The sequence below is a fragment of the Anoplolepis gracilipes genome, chromosome 12, assembly GCF_047496725.1.
Source record: "Anoplolepis gracilipes chromosome 12, ASM4749672v1, whole genome shotgun sequence".
NCBI lineage: Eukaryota > Metazoa > Arthropoda > Insecta > Hymenoptera > Formicidae > Anoplolepis > Anoplolepis gracilipes.
Window position 1 is genome coordinate 730724 of NC_132981.1, and position 22618 is coordinate 753341.

Below are 22618 nucleotides of genomic sequence, written 5' to 3' on the forward strand. Positions count from 1 at the left end.
TGTGTGTGTGTGTGTGTGTGTGTGTGTGTGTGTGTGTGTGTGTGTGTGTGTGTGTGTGTGTGTGTGTGTGTGTGTGTGTGTGTGTGTGTGTGTGTGTGTGTGTGTGTGTGTGTGTGTGTGTGTGTGTGTGTGTGTGTGTGTGTGTGTGTGTGTGTGTGTGTGTGTGTGTGTGTGTACAAGAATGTTTAAAAATAATCAGTATAAAAAATCTTATTATTAATATACTAAATATTAATTTTTATTATTAATATATTAAAGATTAATTATATAAATAATTAATATTAATAATTAATATTAATTTGTTATTATTAACATTATTTAATAATAATTTATAAATATTAATATATTAAAGATATACATATGTATTTATATTAAACGTATATTATTAATATATTGTACTATAAGCCAAATATTTTGTCGCATACTGCATGACAAATGGTTTGCTTAAAATCGATATGATGATTTTTTGCATGTAACCATCCTTTTAAAAGTAGACACTGTTGAATTGTCTCAAGAGTCATTGACAAACGTCTATGACTCAGTAAATCAGGACTAGTTGAAAAGAGTCTCTCTACAGGAACACCGGTACCAGATATTGCTAAAAAAATCCCTTGCTAGTTTTGATAAATCCGGATATTCCAAATGATGAGTCTTCCACCAACCAAGTAATCCATCTTGCATTTGATATGGAGTAACAGTTGGCTCTTCTAAATATCGTTCAAGGTCATCTTTCATGTTTGACTTATTCTTTTTATTATAATTATAGAGTTGCAAAAAAAATCATCCTTAGTACTTTCATCCGAGGAAGATGTTTCCATATATTTTGTTTTCTTATTATGGCGGGTAGTACGTATCGTCCCGCCTTCGTGTTCGTTCGCTTGGTAGTCGCAGAGGAAGAGGCGTGGGGAAAGTGTACGAGACGCAGTGCGTGTTTTCCTTTGATGATGGTTTATTCTGTGTGACTATTTACATGGATGTTGATATGTTTATTTACAATGTGTAGTGTGCGTGTGTTTCTTTGTGGTGGCCCTGAAAAGGGCCGTTTGTGCGCCTATCGACGCAACAGGCACCAGGTGATTGGGGGCTGTGTCTTCGTAGTCTTCGCTGGCCCCCAACGGTCGGTGAGGTTATTATTCTCGTCCGTCTTGGAACTTTGTTGTCTCCGCCCGCTTCCCTTAGTCTTCCGTGGCTTCTTGGGCTTCGTTTGGGTGCCGTGCTCCCGGGTGGTAACCTCCTGCTCGCTGCCACTCTCGTACTGGCAGGCCTTGTTGCTCGTAGACGTGTAGTGTTGTACGGCTTGCTCCGTACTGGCAACTCGGCACTGCGTCCTCGTACTTATAGTCCTTGTGCTGGTTGTCTGTGTGGCCTGCTCCTGTGTGTCTGGCCGTTGAGGTAATGGCGGCAGCGGCGAAAGGTGCTCGGGAACCTCCCACGCTTGCAAAGATGAGGTATACCTCCTCACCCGTAGATCTCACGGGTGTAGCAAGCTCCTCGGTGGTCGAGTCCGTCGCAGCGGAGGCAGGTCGATCGGTGTCAGCTTCCACGGCCTAAGGGTGAAGTTCACCCTTCGTGGCGGCGATGTTGGCAAATTCTTAGGCGCCCGGAGCTCTCTTATCGGCCCTGGTGAACGGGGCGTGAGCAGCGGCTTTGGAATTCGGCTCCTTCGTACTGATATGCTGGTTCAAAATGCGCGCCTTCTGCGTAATATGTGGCTACGCAGAGCGAGACGTGCTTCCGAGGCGTATGGGCGTCGGCTCTTATATGCTGCACGCTAGATTCTGCTCGTGGTTTGCCTCTTGCGTACTTGCGCCGCGTAGCGGCGCTCCGCGTTACGAGTTTTGCGCGCGGACGTTCGCGTGGATTTGATCCTCGCGTGCTTGCGCCACGTAGCGGTGCTCCGCGCAACGAGTTTTTCGTGCGGGCGCTCGCGCGTAGTGCGGCGAGCGCTTTTGCAGGCGCTTGTGGTGGCTTGTGGCCGCCACACTTATAATTAGATTCCCAATATTTCGTAATCTGTTTGCAATAATTGGTCATAATTTTGTCATTGAATACCGACTGGAACCATTCCAATTTACACCTTGGGTCGAGAACAATACCAATGATATATGCTAAACCATCAGATGTTGGATAGTAATTATCAAGTTTCTTATAAGCCAATAATGCTGCTTCTTGAAGCCACTGAGGATATACTTCACCAGTCTCCCTATCAATTCCTTTCAAATTTCTTTTCTCATCAACGATATATTTTTTTAAATGTCTAAAAAGAGTAGAATAAATAACAGTACAGAATGAGATAGTTGGCAGATTTTGAACTGAGATCATCTCAGTAATGACTTTAAATGGCTGAAAAATAATTAAAGCTAAATTAATACTGGCGTGAGTAATAAAAAAATGTGTAAAATATGAAAATTAATTTAAATTTACTTTTAGGAATTCAATCATTAGTTTTACCATTTCTCATTCATTTTCATTTAGTTGCCAAGTTGATAATTTTCTATCATTGAATAGTACATTATCCAAGGGTTCTTTAAATTGTAAAGTTCTTTCCATCATTAAATATGTGCAGTTTCAACGAGTCTTAACATCAAGAATAAGTTCCTTTGGTTCTATTTTCATTGATGCACACTGGAATCTAAATTGTTCTCTCCTTTGTGGTGAACTTCTTATTAAAAATATTGAATACTTCTTTAATTTAGTTAATACGGACAAATTTCGATTATAATCTTCTGAATCATCAAGATTGTTCACATCGTGATTTTTACTTTTAAGTTTATCAATTGCGCTTTGACAAGAAAGATTAATGATATGAGCTAAGCATCGTACACGATTGTTGATTATATCAAATGTAATGTTCTTCTTTTCTAATTTCACTTGTAACCAATCAAAAAAGAATTCATATTTGCGGCATTGTCTGTTACGTCCAGGCCCGTAGAAAGGATGGGTCAGAGGAAGGGCGTAACAGGAACTGTTCCGATGTCAAAAGTCTTATCGACGAGTGACTTGGTCGAGCGAACTGCAGGTTAGCAAACAGGTAAACGACGGGTGTCGTTATTACTCTGTTATGCGAACGCTCTCTCTCGGTGGTCCCTTTTTGGTAAGAGAATCGAATCTCTTTTACGCGGGACGAGACCTTGTGTGATCTTTCGCGTGGAGGGAGTGAGGGAGCTAAATAAGTTTACCGATCATTTAATTTTTAAATTAACATTTATTCAATTGATCCCTACCATTATACATACAACTTTATTGATATTTAATAATTTGAAAATATATAAGGCTCCAATATTTACAAACATGATGAGATATACTAGGCAATGAGAGCCATGCGCGAATATTGATGCGTAAAGAAACTGCGTAAAAACAAAAGTACGGAGGTCATCAACCAGAAAAGAAGGGGAACGAGTGCGATTCTAAAGATTTTATTCTGGTTGGTATTTGTTACAATAGTTTATAATAAGAAAAAAAAATATAATAATAAAAATTTGCGAAAAGTGTTATGTATGTTACGGCGCGATTTTGCACACGGTCGTGTCGTCCGATCTATGGTCTCGGTTGCACGCGAGAATCGGCGGGTCGGCGCGATTTTAGGCACTTTAAATAAAGAGCAGGGTTGAATAAAGGGGAAAGGAAACGATGTAAAAAAAAACAAAAGAGAAGGAAATTAAACTTACTACTTAGACAGATTGGTTGCGTTTTAGCTGCTGATGTAGTTATGGTCTTACTTGGCGGGTGGTCTTGTTGAGCACTGACTCTAATAGTTTTTGAGACGTAGACGAATTGCTTGAGTCAGCGAACGACCGAAATGAATCTGATGTACTGTCAACTGATTTTAAATTTTGGAATGATCGTAATGCGCGAGTCTTCCCTTTTTATATTAAATTTTGAGGACGTGTTAACAATTTGGGCGGGAGTATTTTTGAGATTTTGACGTGTAAAAGCTGTCGTTCGGTGAAATCCTTCTCCTCCTTATTTTTGATTGTTGCTGATTGGTGGGCTCTGTACGGCCTCTTAGGAAATTTGGAGATTCTTCATTTGGTTATCTCCTGGGATTATGCGGCTGTTTTTATCCATTATTTATTTAGGGGATCTCGCTTTCGGTATTTTTTGGTCATTTCTTTGAACATCGATTTCAATGTTTAAAACATTTTTCGTTCCGCGGCCCTCTTATGACTGGTCGGGCAATTATTGCTTTATCTTTATAGAAGGTAAAGACGTGGAGCCGACAGTGCGTAGCGGCATTATTTGTTTCTTTCTTAGGATTATGCAGCTGTGTTTGTTGATTTATTCATTTAGAGGATCTCACTATCGATTCTTTCCGGTCGTTTCCTTTGAACATCGATTCCAATGTTTTAAAATATTTTTCGTCGCGCGATCCCTTTTATGATTAGTCGGGCGATTATTGCTTCATTTTCGTGGGAGGAAAAACGTGGAGCCGACAGTGCGTAGCGGCATTATTTGTTTCTTTCTTAAGATTATGCAGCTGTGTTTGTCTGTTTCGTTGTTTAGAGGATTTCGTTATTAATCCCTTCCGGTATTTGTTTAGATATCGTTTTTAGTAGATCTAAACATTATTTGATAATAACGGTTCTTTTTTATTGCGCGACCCGTTTTTTGTGACCGATCGGACGATTATTGTTCATTTCGTGGGAGGAAAAACGTGGAGCCGATAGGCTTCACAGCCGTAACAGTCAGTTGTAATTGATTGTATCTTGTCAAGAAGCTGAAAGTTTTCTAATACGCTTACAAAAGATTTTGCTAGGTTTTGTCCTGTATGAGGACCTTCTAAAATTGTTAAATCTAAAGGAAGAGTAAATAATTCCCAATCTTCATTAATTCCTTGTACAATTATGTCTTGAAACGGCCATTGATTTTTTGAAGTCCAACAATCTACAATAAAAGACAATTTTCCAGGTATTGAGAGACACTATTGTTTTACCAACTATTTTTCTTGAATAAACATTTCAGTTATGACCTTCCGAATAGTTCCTCTCAATGGAATATTTATTGTTGGTTTGAGTGTTTTTAATAAATCTTGAAAGGCTTTTTCATTTACAATAGAAAACGGCTGATTACTCAGAGCTATAAATTTTGTTAACATTTGTCTAAATAGTGTGTCATTATTTAAGGGATACGCATGTTCGTCACAAGAGTTTGTTGCTTCAATAATGAGATCATTATTATTATCATTATTAGTGAAAATATTTGGATGTTTTGTCTTTAAATGTTTCTTCATTGTCGTTGTAACTCCTCCAGATTTTTTATATTGAATATTGCAATATTTGCAAATATAAAATGTAGTCCCCAAGATTAATTTACAAGAGAAATGATTGTGTACATAAGATGTTAATTTCCTTTTCGAATAATTTCTTGATTGTTCATCCTGATTGTCAACTTCATTTCTCTCATCTTTTGAAGTTTGTGACACTAAATATAACAAATATTATTTATTTACTTTCAATATACATATATTTATTTAAATATATGTATATTTATTTTTTAAATATATATATATACCGAGATAAGAGAGTTTCGCATATACTCAGATAAAAAAGTTTCTTAATAAATGTTGTAAGGTGATTCTGCAAAACACATTTTTTGCTAAAAAATAATTTTTTAATTGTAAGTTATAAATATTGAGAAAATTGTAAGAAAAATTGTTTATAAATAATTTTGAAAGAGTATATACCTATATATATATATATATATATATATATATATATATTTGTAAATGTGAGAGAGAGTGTGCGTGTGTGTGTGTGTGTGTGTGTGTGTGTGTGTGTGTGTGTGTGTGTGTGTGTGTGTGTGTGTGTGTGTGTGTGTGTGTGTGTGTGTGTGTGTGTGTGTGTGTGTGTGTGTGTGTGTGTGTGTGTGTGTGTGTGTGTGTGTGTGTGTGTGTGTGTGTGTGTGTGTGTGTGTGTGTGTGTGTGTGTGTGTGTGTGTGTGTGTGTGTGTGTGTGTGTGTGTGTGTGTGTGTGTGTGTGTGTGTGTGTGTGTGTGTGTGTGTGTGTGTGTGTGTGTGTGTGTGTGTGTGTGTGTGTGTGTGTGTGTGTGTGTGTGTGTGTGTGTGTGTGTGTGTGTGTGTGTGTGTGTGTGTGTGTGTGTGTGTGTGTGTGTGTGTGTGTGTGTGTGTGTGTGTGTGTGTGTGTGTGTGTGTGTGTGTGTGTGTGTGTGTGTGTGTGTGTGTGTGTGTGTGTGTGTGTGTGTGTGTGTGTGTGTGTGTGTGTGTGTGTGTGTGTGTGTGTGTGTGTGTGTGTGTGTGTGTGTGTGTGTGTGTGTGTGTGTGTGTGTGTGTGTGTGTGTGTGTGTGTGTGTGTGTGTGTGTGTGTGTGTGTGTGTGTGTGTGTGTGTGTGTGTGTGTGTGTGTGTGTGTGTGTGTGTGTGTGTGTGTGTGTGTGTGTGTGTGTGTGTGTGTGTGTGTGTGTGTGTGTGTGTGTGTGTGTGTGTGTGTGTGTGTGTGTGTGTGTGTGTGTGTGTGTGTGTGTGTGTGTGTGTGTGTGTGTGTGTGTGTGTGTGTGTGTGTGTGTGTGTGTGTGTGTGTGTGTGTGTGTGTGTGTGTGTGTGTGTGTGTGTGTGTGTGTGTGTGTGTGTGTGTGTGTGTGTGTGTGTGTGTGTGTGTTTAATGCATGTATCTTCAAGTTTCTTTGCAAAATTTTCATTTAAGAATATTTGAATAATAATTGTATGATTTTATGCTGAACAATTTTCATAATAATCACAAGTTTCTAAAATATATTTAGTAATAAATGCTAAGATAATTGTTGCTAATACTATAATTAGCATTTATATAACGTGTTATTTTTACAAAAATTACTACATTACTTACAATAATTAAATTTAGACTCAATGATTTCAAAATTTAAATTTAGAATTTTAATATAATATATCGCATTTTATTATACATTTTTAAATCAAAATAATGCTAAAGTTTTTTTGCATGTTTTCTTATCTGAGTTAGAGGCGAAATTTCATCGATTTCAATAATTTAGAAGTATATGTTATAAACGAAAAATCGCTGATTGCATCTTGTACTAAACACGATACACTTAATATTTTTAACAATATTGTCAGTGATTTTCCTCCAAAACATACTTTCAGATCATTGAAATTAATGAATCACCTCTAATATGCACATTTACTTTTATTTATAAAATATTTTTATTATTTATTATTTATTATTTAGATTTACTTGTGTTTAATCTTTTATGTATGTACTTAAACCGCGCCGCCGGCGCTCTCACTATTTATAGGTTAACTATAAAAAGAAAATGAGTGTAAATATTAAAAACTAAATTTAAACTATAAATTTAAACTCAATTAAACATTTTAACTTTATTGAGTTGCCTCGCGAGTTAACTCGCCTCATTTAGGCTTAACTCGTTTAAGACTCGCCTCACCTCGTTTTATAATCATTTAAAATAAACTCAGGCTCGCCTCGCCTCAAACTCAGACTCGACTGAAGTGAGACGAGTTAGACCCGCCTCAGTAACAGGACTACTCCGGACAACGGGAGTTCTCGTCGATCCGACCGGGCATCCCCGGCCTCCGGCATTACCAACCATCCTCCGGACAACGGGAATCCTCGTTGATCCGACCGGACGTCTCCGGCCCCAGCCCCTTACAGGAGTTAGAAACCATCCGTTTCCGGACGCCCACAAACAAACCGCTCGTTTCCGGGCGACACCTATCAATCCGTCCGTCTTCGGGCGACACGAGAAAGAGAACCATCCGCCATCAGAACGCCACAGACCGAGCCGCCAAGTCGTCCGCCACCAGGACGCCCCTGACCGGACCAGCGTCATCAGGACAAACATCGACGGCCTCACGCGGGATCACCTTGTATATACCGCCCCTTGTACATATTTCCCCGCCAGCGACTGTAAAATACCGTGTCCACGCATAAATGTACGAATATAATAAACGCGTCTAAGCACGACATAAGAAAGGGAGTCTATCACCCGCCGTACCTGTCCTTCTCCCGAATCCTGGAACCGACGAGCTTGTCCGAGACGTCGGAGAAGGTGGATCATTACAAAATCTAAATAAATACAAGAAACCTTCCCACCGTTATTAGAAATTTTTGTAGATCTAGTTACCCCTACTCTCCCGGCAGCGAATAGCAGTAACATTTTGTATGAATAATAATAATAAAAAATTATAAACAATTAAGAACACATGTGCTACGGACGTCCGCGCTCTGTTCAGGAGGGACACCCCTCCCCTCCAGCCGTTGAAGCACGCCACTGACTAGAGAACGTTCGCTGCGCTTATATCTCCGGGTTCGCTCATAAATCGGAACTGATCCCGTATTGCGCCTTTTGTTTTGTGAACTCGGATAGTATCAATAAGAACTCTTACGCGTACTTCAACGCTCACCTTGTCATCGACAGCGCGTTACACCAGTGTATATTGCACTGCATGTTCTCGTAATCTAGCGGAGTTTTTTCTGTTTGACTGCGAAAGGTGTATCAGTGCCTACGCCGACTTCCTCCGAGATCTAAGAGATAAAAATATTTTCTACCATTCGTTAGCGGACCCAATCAAGGTATTCGTTAGTTGAACCATCCCCGAGGGATTTATACTACGAGACTTCCCTTAATCAATAATTGCCGCTTTCGCCGGTGCTATATCATCACTAATACTACAGCTGGTAACACCATCGCCGATAATAAAAAACGCGTCGTGCCATCATATCACCTCATACATCGCCTTCAAGGGAGAATATTCATCGTCCGGATAGCCTTAGTCGTGGGCATCCCTAGAAGCTCAGCTTCTGAAATAAGCGACCCGGTCAGGTGGTCCAAGTACTCTTAGGAGCCGCGACCCCGCTTAGACGTAACACTCGACTGACGAACTGTCGTCTTTGATGTCGACAGCCGATATACGCGCGGCGGAGGAAAACGGTGAGATTAATGACGAAGAGACGAACAAACGTAAAAAAAATCGCGTAGCTGTTATATTTTATGATTTCGAAACGCGGCAGGACGAGATGCTCGAAGGTACATCGTCCGTAAAAAAACACGTTCCCATTGCGTAGCGCAACAGATTTGCGAGACGTGCGCTGATAAAGAAGACATGTCCGTGCGATGTCGTTGGTGCGGGGTACGCGAATTCGTATTCAACACGGTCCGGTGAAACAATTTGTAGATTTTGCAACGCGACCGACAAAATACTTTAGACGGCTTATTTGCATAGCGCATAATGCGAAAGCGTTCGACGCACAATTTATTTTACATTATATCGTAGAACAGTGTAATAATATAGAGCCGAAAATAATTTTAAACGGGTCGAAAATTGTAGTATTAACGGTAAGACATACGAAATTTATCGATAGCATTATATGTCGATGCGATTATCCAAATTACTCTAAAGCTTTTAGTCTACAGGATACAGCGGATAAAGACATTTTTCCGCATTTATTCAATACTATCGAAAATGAATCGTATGTCGATCCCCCGCATTATTATTCTCCGAAAACGATGAAATCGGATGAGCGCGAGCGTTTTCTTGCATGGCATGCAGCAATGACGCAGAAAAATATTGTATTTGATTTCCAACGCGAAATAGTAAATTACTGTTGAACAGACATAGATATACTTCGACGCGCGTGCATGGCATTTAGAAAAATTTTTATAGATCGCGGAAATGTATGCTTATTCGAGGAATGCACAACTATTGCTTCGACGTGCATGACAATTTTTCGAAAAAAATTTTTTGCGATCGAATACGATAGGCGTCATTTCTACGGGCGGTTATAAAAAAGCGAGCAATTATTCGCGTAAAGTTTTACAGTGGTTGGTATGGATGGTGCGCGAGCTCGGTCATCCTATAAACCACGCAGAGCGAGCACGCGAATATCGCACGAGCAAGGGTACGCTCGTTGATGGATATTATGAAACGTCTGATGCGGGAGTGTCACAACGTCATGTATTACAGTTTCACGGTTGTTTTTGACACGGATATCCATCTTGTTTTCCTTTAATTCACGATAGATCTCTTTCGGGAGGATTCTGTTTGGACACTGCACGATTGGACATATACTTTGCACGATTGGACATCTCGCTTCGCATGTACATTGCAAGACATAGCAAAGTTTACATGGATTTGCAACTTTCCACACGAAGCGAGGTGGATGAGGTGGGTGCGGGAGGGGGAGGGCCGGAGGTCCCCCTTGTACCCCCCTCTCGTGTGTGTGTGTGTGTGTGTGTATTATGAAAATATTGAAAATATATATCAAGATAAAGTTTCCATGTACGGTGTCCAATCGTGCGGTGTCCAATCGTTTAATGTCCAATCGTTCAGTGTCCAATCGTTCAGTGTTCAATCGTTCAGTGTCCAATCGTGCGGTGTCCAATCTGAACATGTCCAATACTACGTGTCCAATCGTTCCGTGTCCAAACGGGTGTCACCCTCCCTTTCGACATCAGATCGTAAAGATACAATCGAATCGCGTTACGAGCGAACTCTCGCGATCTCGTGGCGGCTTCGTCAGCGCGGATAAATGTTGACTGAAAAGTGGGAATTTCAACCGAGAAATGCACGATAATTGAGAGATGTTTAAATATCTAGAAAAGTATTCGTTAGTGGAAACGCCTCCGCTTCGATTCTCGCGAAGCATTTTTCGGCGGTCGCACGGGTAATATCGTGACACGATATGAAATTACAGGTACAGAGAAAAAATGTTACGTGGACGTGTGTTCTTTGTACTCGTTTGTTTTAAAGACGGGCGCTTTTCCAATTGGCCATCCCGATATTTATGTCGGGGATGAATGTTCCGCTTTAATCGGTACGCCACCGAATTATAATTTTGACTCTCTTAAAGGTCTTATTCGATGTACAGTACTTCCGCCGCGTGATGTATTCCACCCGGTACTCCCGTATCGCGTACGCGGAAAATTACTTTTTGCTTTATGTCGCAGTTGCTATGAAACATTTTCACAAGCGGAGTGTATGCATGAAAACGCTTACGAACGCGAATTCATGGGTACATGGGTGTCATGCGAATTACATAAGGTTGTCGAGAAGGGTTATATCGTAACGATCGTAAGCGAAATTTGGCAATATAAAGTCAGCCAATTCGATCACGCAAAACGAAAAAGCGGAATGTTTTTCGAATATATAAATACCTTTTTACAGCTCAAACAAGAAGCCAGTGAATGGCCGAGCGAATGCGGAGAAAACGACGATGTAACGAAAGAACAATACTTACGGGAATACGAAAAAACCGAAGGTATCGTTCTCGATAAGCGCAACATTGCTCGACATTCTGGTTTACGTTCGGTCGCGAAACTATGTTTAAATTCATTTTGAAGAAAATTCGGCCAGCGTTCTAATTTGCCAAAGACAGAAGTAATCAGAAAACGCGACATCGTTTCGTAACTTTATTAATGAGCATCGAGCATGAGATAACCGATATATTACCTGTAAACAACGATGTAATATATGTTTCCTGGCGATTGTGACAAGAATCCGTTGTTCTCTCCCCGTTAACAAATGTAGTGATAGCAGCGTACACGACAGCACAGGCACGTTTAAAATTATATTCGTATTTAGAGTGATTAAATCGTCACGTTTTATATTACGATACTGATTCATGTATTTACATGAACAGCAGTGACCAAAATGAATATGAACCGCGTACGGAAAATTTTTTGGGCGACATGACGGATGAACTCGAAAGCTACGGCCGTGGTAGTTATATTGAAGCATTTGTGTCTGGCGGCCCAAAATTTTATGCCTACGTTGTTCGTATGCCAGACGGGCGATCACGTGAATGTTGTAAAATGAAGGGTATAAACCTAAATTATCAAAATTCACAGTTGATAAATTTCAGTAATATAAAAAATTTATTATTATTCAAAGAGAGAGTAAATAAAAATGACAAAAGCGAGAAATATCGGGCTGAAAATTCGATTTTCAGCCCGAAACCTTCACTTTAGATCAATTCGTCGTACAGCGTTTCATGAGATAGTGTAAGACTGTTAGCAATACTGTTAGGATGGCTGGTCTATATGTAAATGAGATCTTTGTTTAACAAAAAAAAAACACATATATATATTTAACACACGATATTGCACTACAAAAAAATATAAAATAAAAGTAAATCAAGATATTCCGTGATTTATACACTTTCGCAAACTTTAAATAAGTGAAGCAGTCCTTCACTCACTATCTTTCGAGATAGACGGTCCTTCGCTAACTCACACGTGTTTGCTCTTCGACTGTTTTTGGCTGACTGCTGCTCCTTCTCTCAATTTTTGACTTTCAAGGTAAAAACCAAGAGATTTTCGGCGTTGACAGATTAGGGGGATCGATCGCTATTTTATCGTTACAATTTTTGTCGCGCTTACAATAGTAACACGGGACGAAACTAAAGTATATGCGCCTGTGTGAGTGGGAGTCATTTGACCACGTTGTTATTGACCACAGATACTTTTGACCACGTTGCATTTGACGACGCGTTGCATTTGATCACGTTGCGATTGACCACGCGTTGCAATTGACCACGTTGCAATTGACCACGTCGCGATTGATCACGTAAATATTGACCACACACACACACACACACACACACACGCAAGGATGCAAGGGGGAGCCTCCGGTCCTCCTCCTCTCGCACCCATCCTGTTCACCTCGTTTCGCGTAGAAAGTTGCAAACCCACGTCGTCAATCGCAACGTGGTCAATTGCGACGCGTGGTCAATCGCAAGGTGGTCAAATGCAACGCGTGGTCAATCGTAACGTAGTCAAATGCAACGTGATCAAAAGCAATGTGGTTAAATGCAACGTGATCAAAAGTATCTGTGGTCAATAACAACGTGATCAAATGAGACTCTCCCGCATATGTTACTAAAACGCAGATTTATAAATAACAGATTGTCGTTACTGTACGGGCACACGCACCGGCATAAATGGTGTCCGTCGGTAAATGTGTATGTACGTACGTGTATGACAACCGAGAGCATCACATACACATGCAGCGTGTACGTACGTGTCACTTGAAGCGCGGCGGAGTTCATGCAGCGGAGGAGAAAAAAGTGGGAGGCAATCCGATGTTGCATCCTTAGCGCAAGCCGCACGATCGAGAGAAAAAGCATGACAATGCCGATTAGTGGTGTCCTGTAGCACTGCCTCACTCACTCTACGCATGAATGCAGAAGGAATGAGCGAGAGAGCTATAGGACACCGCGTTGTCTCTATATGCGTCTCGTTCGCTCTCGCACTTATATCATGCTTTCTTTCTTATTCCTTCAAGAAACGTGGCTGAACCCTGCGCATCGAATGCCGGCATTCGTAAAATTATAATTATATTATATTAATATTAGAAGTTCGGTTTCATATATAGCAAAAAAACATATGATTATTCTAATTAAATATTAATTTATTTATGATTGCGTAATTTTTTTTTCTATTTATGTAAAAAAATTTGGTGAAAAATATATATACATGTATCATTATGAGTAATTTTGAAATTCACTAGAACAGTAATTGTAAACTTGCACCCGTTTGTAATTAAATTTATAATTATATATAAATAAATGTGTAGAAATGATAATTCGTGATATAAAATATTTTTCGTAATTGTATTATTACAAAACTCAAATTTTAAATTTCCTATAAAAAATTTCTTATGTATAGTTATGCAGAATTGAATATTATAATACAGGATTCAACACAATTGTGTAAAAATATGTATAATTATTATAGATGACACCGTATGAAACGTTACGTATATTTATATATAAATGGATTGATAGCTACAATTAGAATTATGTATATGTAAGCTTATACATACTTATACACAATGCCTGCAACATTTTATGTATAATTATTAATAATTATATATAATTATATATAAAATGGACAAATTTCGTATATAAATTTGTATAATTAGATACGACTATTTTTGTCTGATTATATATAAAAATTTTTTACCGGGTTTATAACACAATATCGATATCTGATCGAATTCATGGTTTGTCACAAATGAACCAACGAGCATTTAACTGTAAATTTACAATACTTATATAAAAATGTAACTAATTTAGGGAAGATAACGTTATGCTGCGTAATATTACAAAAATTTAGATATCTTCATAAAATTTTTTTAAATATTAATGATTAAATTATACATATATTAATATTAAATATTAATTTAAAGTAAATTAAAAACTCTATTTATTTTCTCTCTTTTTTTATTTATTTTCATAAATACATATATATATATATATTTTTATATATAATTATATATAAAATATAAAATGAAAAAAATATATATATATAATATATATATATACAGGGTGTCCGATAATAATCGCCCAACCTTTCATGGGCAGATAGAGCAAGTCAAACCGAATAGTAAAGTCCTATACCATTTTGCGATTTTCAGAATAATTATTGAGAAATTAATTTACAAAGATCGGCAAATCCGGCGCGAGTATCAGCCGGCTGCAAAAAAGATGGCGAGAAGGACGGCCCTAAGGACGGTCGCTAAGCGCGCGCGGCGTAAATAGGCGCCATTGTCTCGCGGTTACCAGGGGCAGACGAGAAGCGTTGATAAGAATAATAGATTAGCGGTTATTATTTAGCGACCGGCCTAGTGGTGGGTCGTCCTTCTCGCCATCTTTTTTGCAGCGCGCTTGTACTCGCTCGGATTTGTCAATCTTTGTTAATTAATTTCTCGGTAATTATTACGAAGATCGCAAAATGATAAAGGACTTTACTATTCGGTTTGACTTGCTCTATCTACCCATAAAAGATTGGACAATTATTATCGGACACCCTGTATATAGATATATATATGTACGTTACAAATTACACAGTAATAAAAATAAGTAGGAATGGTAAATCCTGGATCACAATTAAAACGTGTCATGTTGTTTTATTCCGTTTTTATTTTTCATGTGTCACAATTAAAAACGTTACAGTTCGTTAATGTTAAACTGATAAAATTTTTTTTTCTAAATTTTTCCAATATTATCAATGATTTTACCTGAAAATAAAGTAATGTACAATATATGAAAATGCCAAAATTTCAACTTCAAATTTTTGTCGCAACAGAACAATACGTTCTAAGTGTGACTTGGCCTTAATTAAATAAATATTTAAATATTTTTTTTCAATAAACATTTAAATAAACATTTAAAATACAAATTCGAAATTTTAATAATTATTCTGCCACAGTACTTTTCCTCTTCACTCAAAAAGAACAAAGAAAATTCTTCTCTTATATGTTTACCAAGCACACTAGCTTTCCTTGAAATCCTTTTAAGTTTTAATAAAGTGTCGTTTGGTTGGCCTATAACTCTCCATTCGCCAGGTATTAATTCACCGGTGACTGTGTCTTCTGAGTCAAAGGTTCCTGGTGGGCAGTACGATGAAAACGACTGACTCTTCCGCAAGAAGTTGTGGAGATAAGCACATGCTAGAATCACTTTTTCTGCCTTCTCAGGTTCAAGAAGCATTGGTTTTCTTAAGACTCTGAACACAGTAGATATAATGCCAAACACATTTTCTACGATACGCCTTGCTCTGTTGTGTCTGCCGTTGTAAATTCGCTCTAGTGAACCTTTAGGTTGAGCACCTGGGAAGGGTTTCATAATATGTGGTTGTAAAGGAAATGCATCATCAGCTACAAATACAAAAGGTGTCAGCGACGTTCTTCTAGGTAGAACTCTCATTGGTGGCAAATTCAAAGATGACGTTTCAAGCAGCTCTTTAAATTTTGTACTCGCAAATACACCACCATCAGACAAACGTCCTTGACATCCTACATTTATAAATGTAAAGCAGTACTTAGCATCGACTATAGCTAAAAGTACAATACTAAAAAATCCCTTATAATTAAAATAGTCGCTGCCACTTTTTATTGGAGCTTGTAAGCATATATGTTTGCCATCAATACTGCCACAACAGTGGGGAAAATTCCACTTCTTGTAAAAATCACTTGCAACTGCTAGCCGTTCTTCTTGAGAATTAGGCATCTGAAAAAAGAATTCGATTTATTTTAAAAATATAGTTGTTTTAAAAATATACTTATTTTCATTTGTTTTTAGAATGATGGACAATTATTAAATGAGTTATATCAAGTGCAAGATGACACAGAAAGCTGTCAACAAAAAACTGTAGACAAAAGCATTCCTCACAAATCCAAAGTTAAAAGCACCAAGAGAAAAGTAGACAAGATGTCTGAAGAAGCGTATGCAGTAATGAAACAGCTATCAAGTAACGTGAAGAAACGAGATGAGTTTGATGTGTTTGGGGAACATGTTGCGAATTCTTTGCGAAATCTAAAGAGCAGATCAATTCAAAGCCACACAAAATTTGAGATAAGTAGATTTCTCTATCGAGCTGAGATAAATGACGAGCAAGCATCAAATAGCACATCTAGTCCAGCTACATTCTCTGGTACATCGACACCTATCTCATTTAATGCTACATCAGTTCCCTCAAATCATTCATGGAATACAGAAAATGATGGAAATAACGTTGAATTTGAAAACGTTTTAATGAATTTATAAAACTTACTTTGATTTATAAGACATTATATTGACTTACTGTTATTTATAAGTTTATTTTATATCTATCAATCTGAATAAAATAGAGTTGAGTCATTCTATTGTTATTAAATAAAATAGTTTATCTAAATAATATCTAAATAAAATAATTTAAAAGGATTGTCTTGTACTTACTTTGATTTGATCCTTCAAAAAGTCAATGATAGCTTTGCATACTTCTGGCACAATGTTTGAAATACTCTGCTTAGATATTTTGGACAAAAAACTTAAACTTTGGTATGAATCTCCACTAGCTAAAAACCTTAATGTAACTGTTAGTCTTTCTTTTACTGGTATTGCATCTCGAAATGTTGTGTCCTTTCTACCTATCTTGTGGCCGATTTTGTTTATGAGATATTCAAAATTAGAATTTGTCATCCTAGCAAAGTTTTTGAAACTACCGTCACATCGAATTTCTCCGGTCAATAGATCTCTGTCATCTCTTTCAAGATCTGTTAGAAGAGTTGTAACACTATTTTTCTCGAGCTTTTAATGATGGCCGCATCCAGATTAGTCGTTTAGTCCTAATATGTTGTCAAAATTACACAATTTGCTGCTGCGAGAATTGTTTCCTCTACGTTTGACGCCATTATCAAATACTGAGACGTCAATACTAAACTGAAAAATGTTTTACAACTTGTTACATAAAATTATTTTTACAACAATAGTATAATCCAATAACAAATTATATAACAAGTTGTACAACAAAGATAAAAACAAATTTGTTATATAACAGTGTTTTGTTATATAGTGTAGACGCAGCTTAACGGCAGGCAGCGAGTTAGAACCAATGAGAGAGCTTGGTTCAATTTCGGCACTCTTTATGGTCCGCGCTGTCGCCTGTGTCGATGTATACAAAGACAATGTTTGTAAGGAATAACATATGTACAAAAACACATAAAAAACAAGTAACAATTCCTAATAATAGACAAATATTTTATAAAACAATGCCTTGAAATTATATAAGTCAACCATTCTGCTAAGGCCTTGACTTATAATTTTAAAACAATATTTTATAAAACTTATCTATTATTAATAATCGTGCAGTAAAAGCGTTAGTTTCTTGTTTTTATATATATGTTATTTCTTGCAAACATTATCTTTATATATACACATTTCAAACTTGAAACACAAGATAGTTATATGTGTATGTATTTAAATACACAGATTTAAACCACATAAAGCATTGTTTTAAAATTATATGTCAAGTATATGTCATTTCACTAAGTCCTTGCATTCTTTCATAAAAATATTAGTACACTTTCTCTCTCTCTCTCTCTCTCTCTCTCCCTCTCTTTAAATTTCTCTGAGACTCACTTGATAATTTTTAATAAAATTGGAGTTATGATTTTTTTGTTCTGATCGACTATATTTCACTGTGTAATTATTCTTATTAATTAATGTTTTATCAAATTTTTATAATTATAGCTAATGTGTTGTTTTTGAATATTATATATATATAGAAAAATTAACATCTTGCGTTGACCATACTTACAGTGCAGACAAGAGGCAGGACATAATTAACTTCTTGCTTTTCTTTCTCTATCGATCTATATTAGGTAGTCACCTTTTTTTACTGTCAGATTTCTGAAACCAATCGTGAAACCAATTTTAGAATCCAATAATGCCTTGTTCTTCGTCTTCTTGTACAATAATAAATAATGGTCTAATAAAATATTTTTACTTTTATTGGATTATAACGAAAGCTTTCATCATGTTAGCGTATTTTGTATTTTCTGCACAAAACAATTTTCCGAAATGCGTCACCGCCGAGAACAAAGGTCTCGTGGCCGACAGACAATATTCTTATATTGCAGTTCGGACGCCCAATCTTTAATTGTCGAAGGTTACACATACACATATATATGTGTAAGGAATAAAGATTAATAATATATATGTATATTACACAGCTTACCTGCTAAATAGTATTAATGCAAAAGCACTTATAAAATCACTATAGATCACGAATCATGACACTACTTTGTTGATATTTCCTTTCAGAATAAACCGGAACGGACACGCAACGGTAGCGGTAGAGAAGGAGAGAGACTAACGTGACGTTCGGGAAGACGCTATCAACGCTGACAAAGTCATTCTATCCTCGTCACTCGCTGAAAGATAAACAAGGATAGAACGACGCGATCAACGCTGATAGTCGACTTTTATAAAATGCCGCAATAATTGTAACTTTATGTTTCTTTAATTTCTATTTAATAAATGATATTGAAATAGTTTATTTATTTTATGCATGCTATTTCAAATTTCTATGTGAAATTTTTGTTTAAGAATGTTTGGATAATAATTGTACAATTTTATGCTGTAACAATTTTCACAATAATTACAAAATTAGTTTCTAAAATGTATTCAGCAATAATTGTGCTAAATATTTCTTGCTAATATTACAATTATATTAGCATCTATTTTAGGTGTCAATTTCACAAAGATCACTACATGTTACAATAATTAAATTTAGGATCAGTAATTTCAAAATTTTAATTTAGAGTTATAGTATAGTATGTTACACATTACATTTTAAAATTAAAATAATACGAAAATTTTTCTGCATGCCTTCCTATCTGGGACTATAACTAACTGAAGAAAACTGAAAAATTGCCGAGACATACAGAATGTTCTTATCCGTTCGGAGATATCACAATGCTGCTCGCTGAATGTGGTAGGACATAGGACTAACGCACGCAAATGACTGCGTATTATGTGCTGCGCACAGCGTTACATGTTCAACAAGATTTACGCGTTTTGACTGTTTCTTGCGAGCAGCGTCTATCACTTCTTTCTCGAGTTTCTTTCTCAAATTATTGAATTTAAAATGTTTACATGATTTCAGTGTAACTTTTACTATGGCAACATTGTCTTTTATCACATAGAAAAAATAATTTTTATAAAAAATGATGCTCGTGGTATTCTAAAATACACAGAGAGAAACGTTTCTTTGAATTTAAAATATGTATTTGTTTGACTTATATTTATTTCATTGAAATAACATTTGTTTAGATAAAACAAAATTTTATTAAATGGAAATTTGATTATTTCGTTGCATTAAATCATATTGTTTAATGGAAAAATAACTATTATTTGAAATAATACTTCAAATTTGTTCAATTCAAAAAAAGCATGTTTTGTTTCAATTAACTTATTATTTGGAATGATCATATTGTTCAAAAAATTATATTGTTTAACGAAAAAATAACTATTATTTGAAATAATAATTCAAATTTGTTTAATTAAAAAAAGCTTGTTTTGTTTCAATTAATTTATTATTTGAAATGATGTAACATACACATATAAATTATTAAGTTCATATAGACTTATATAAATAAATTATATTCGTAAAAATCATAGCATATAAAAATATTTTACCAATAAGCCTTAAGCTGTTTGAAATATTTTTCTTTAAATGTCCCATCATAATGTAGAAAAAAAATAAAAAAATTCTTATATATATTATATATAAAAATTTTGAATAATTTTAATGCTACACTAGCTACATTATTTACTATTAAGGAGTAACATATACCAAAAGATTTGTAGATACTTTAAAAATTTTATTGATATTTATTAAAATTTTGCACCTTATGCTAGGGCGCATTAAACATTTATTGCGTACTGTTTAATCACGGCACTGACTGTGGTTATAGCGCCAGCTAGCATTTACCCGGTGTCCCAGCGTTCCATGTTGCATTATCTCTTTGTCTCAGCGTGCACGTATATACACGTAACACGTTGCTGCGTGTTCGGTCATTATATACGTTTTGTTTCGCGTATTTTAAAAAAACGTGTTTTAATATTAGTGTTACATTTCTAGAAACTTGTGATTAGTCTTGGTTGAGCCGAGCAGGGGAACGGTCGCAAAAGCTTGTCGTAAAAACTATCATTATTGTCGTGAAAACTATTGCTATTGTCGTAAAAACTATTGCTATTGTCGTGAAAACTATTGCTACTGTCGTAAAAGCTATTGTTGTAAAAGTTATTATGGTGAAGTGTCTGCCTAGTAATTGATTGCTTATACCGATAATCGTCGGTAGCATTATCTGGCATTGTCTCAATTTGCACGTACGTAAGAGATTACCATGTATCCGACTACGCACATTTCGTTTTATACACTACGGATATTTTGGAAAGAAAAGATGTGTTCCAATATCGTCACATCATTTCTGGAAGATTGCGGTTTAGCGCACTTATCTTCAGCATTTGTCGGTAAGTATAGTAATATATTCCATATATTTTCCAATCATATTTATAATATTCCATAATTATGCATTTCCTGAAAATTGTTATAAAAATATAATCACCGAACCTATCATAGCTATTTTAACTATTATCTTTTCAATACTATGCACATCTGTGAGATTATCCAGTTATATTCTCATTTGTGAGATAATTCAGTTATTTTCTTTTAATATTTTATGTTCTTAAATTCTTTTCATCAATTTTTATTGTATTATGTTTCAAGCTACATATATAGCAATATATAAGTTAAAAAATTATTTTTTTTCCTATTTTTTGTATCATTTCAGAACAAAAAATAGATAACATAACTCTTTTGGATTTATTAACAGATGAAGAACTTAAGGAATTAATTCCTTTTCTAGGAGATAGAAAAAGATTTAAAATGGCTTTGCACAAAAATTTTACCTAAACTTTACCTTCAATATTGTCATGTGAAAACATAATAGTAAATATTTTATATTTATAAATTTTCTGTTATGTGGAAATTATTAAAATAGATATTTTTATTTGATATTTTAAAATAACCTAATTTATATATTAAAAATGATAAAAATTAATTGTGAAACATCTTTATAACTTTATAAAGTGCTTTTCATTTAGCGATACACCAGGAAACAACAAAGATAGAATGATGTTTGTGTGGACTTGTGTATTGCCAAATAAAAAGTATCCATATTAGCTAAATTATACCTTATTTTTTATTTAATTTTTTTTTTTTTTATTATGTATTTATACTATTCTTTTTTTAGTTTTTGAGATGAGAATAATTTCATTATTTATTTTTATGCTTTATTAATAAATGTTATCATTCTTATTTTAAAATAAACTTGTTTAAATATTTATTTTATATAATTTTATTTCTAGATGCCTTCGGAAAATATTGAAATTTTTACACAAACGGAGAAAGAGCCTTCAGCAAAAAAACTAAGACTTTTATCTTCAGAAGAATCTAGTATTGTTAGTACATCTAGTATTACTAGTACTTCTAGTATTGTTTCTACATTATCCTTTTCTCATGAAACAGAGACTTCTGAAAACATCGAAAATAAAACAATGAATGTTAATATTGTTGTGAGAACACGTGATGTTATTAATTTTGATCTAAAATCTCTCTTAAAGAATCATATCATAGGAAGGGCTATATTATTGAAATATGAAAAAGCAAAATGTATTGACAATAAAGATCGCAATCATTTATGTGATATTATTATATGCCATTTTTTAAATGAAGAAAAACAATTAAATAATGCAACGATAAGCATTTTAGTAGATAAAATAGTTGAAATGTTTCCAGAAGAAAAAAGATCTACGTATTATGTTAGCTCTATTGGAAAAAATAGATCACGTCCTAATAAACCAGAAGTAGCTAAAGGAAAATTAATAGATAAACACAGAAATAAACTAACTAAGAAAAACTTTAATAGACTCTGAAACTCCTGAAGTATTAAAGGAAAAACAAGGTAAATTTGAATTATATATGAAATTATTAGCTTATAGTTAGTAAAATTCTTTGTTATAGGAAATTATTTTAATTAAAATGTTATTAATTTAAATGTATTAAAATTTGTAAGAAAATATTTGTGATGGAAAATAATTTATAATTTTTTTAGATATATCAAGAGAAATGCAAGAGAGTCAGATATGGCTTATGCATAATCGTGAACCCAAACATGAAACTTTTCATCCTTGGAAATTATCTTTTCCTATTAGAAAAATAGCACATTTATCATTGGATGAATTCTTTGAGCAATAGTCTATTTTAAGAACACAGGTTGCAGTTGATTTAGTAAGATAATAAAATATTGTTTTTTATAAATTTTA

The 22618-nt window shown here is 35.4% G+C and overlaps 1 protein-coding gene across 1 annotated transcript; it reads right to left on the reverse strand.

Annotated features, from left to right (window-relative positions):
- Positions 1-1051: 1051 nt before the first annotated feature.
- On the reverse strand, positions 1052-18536 carry LOC140671999 (uncharacterized). Its single transcript, XM_072903793.1, has 6 exons — positions 18465-18536; positions 18045-18136; positions 16685-17167; positions 15144-15976; positions 1670-2257; positions 1052-1454 (listed from the first exon to the last, which is right to left on the reverse strand). The coding sequence occupies exons 3-6, from the start codon at positions 16925-16927 to the stop codon at positions 1052-1054; spliced, it is 2067 nt and encodes a 688-aa protein (XP_072759894.1). The 5' UTR covers positions 16928-17167; positions 18045-18136; positions 18465-18536.
- Positions 18537-22618: the final 4082 nt, after the last annotated feature.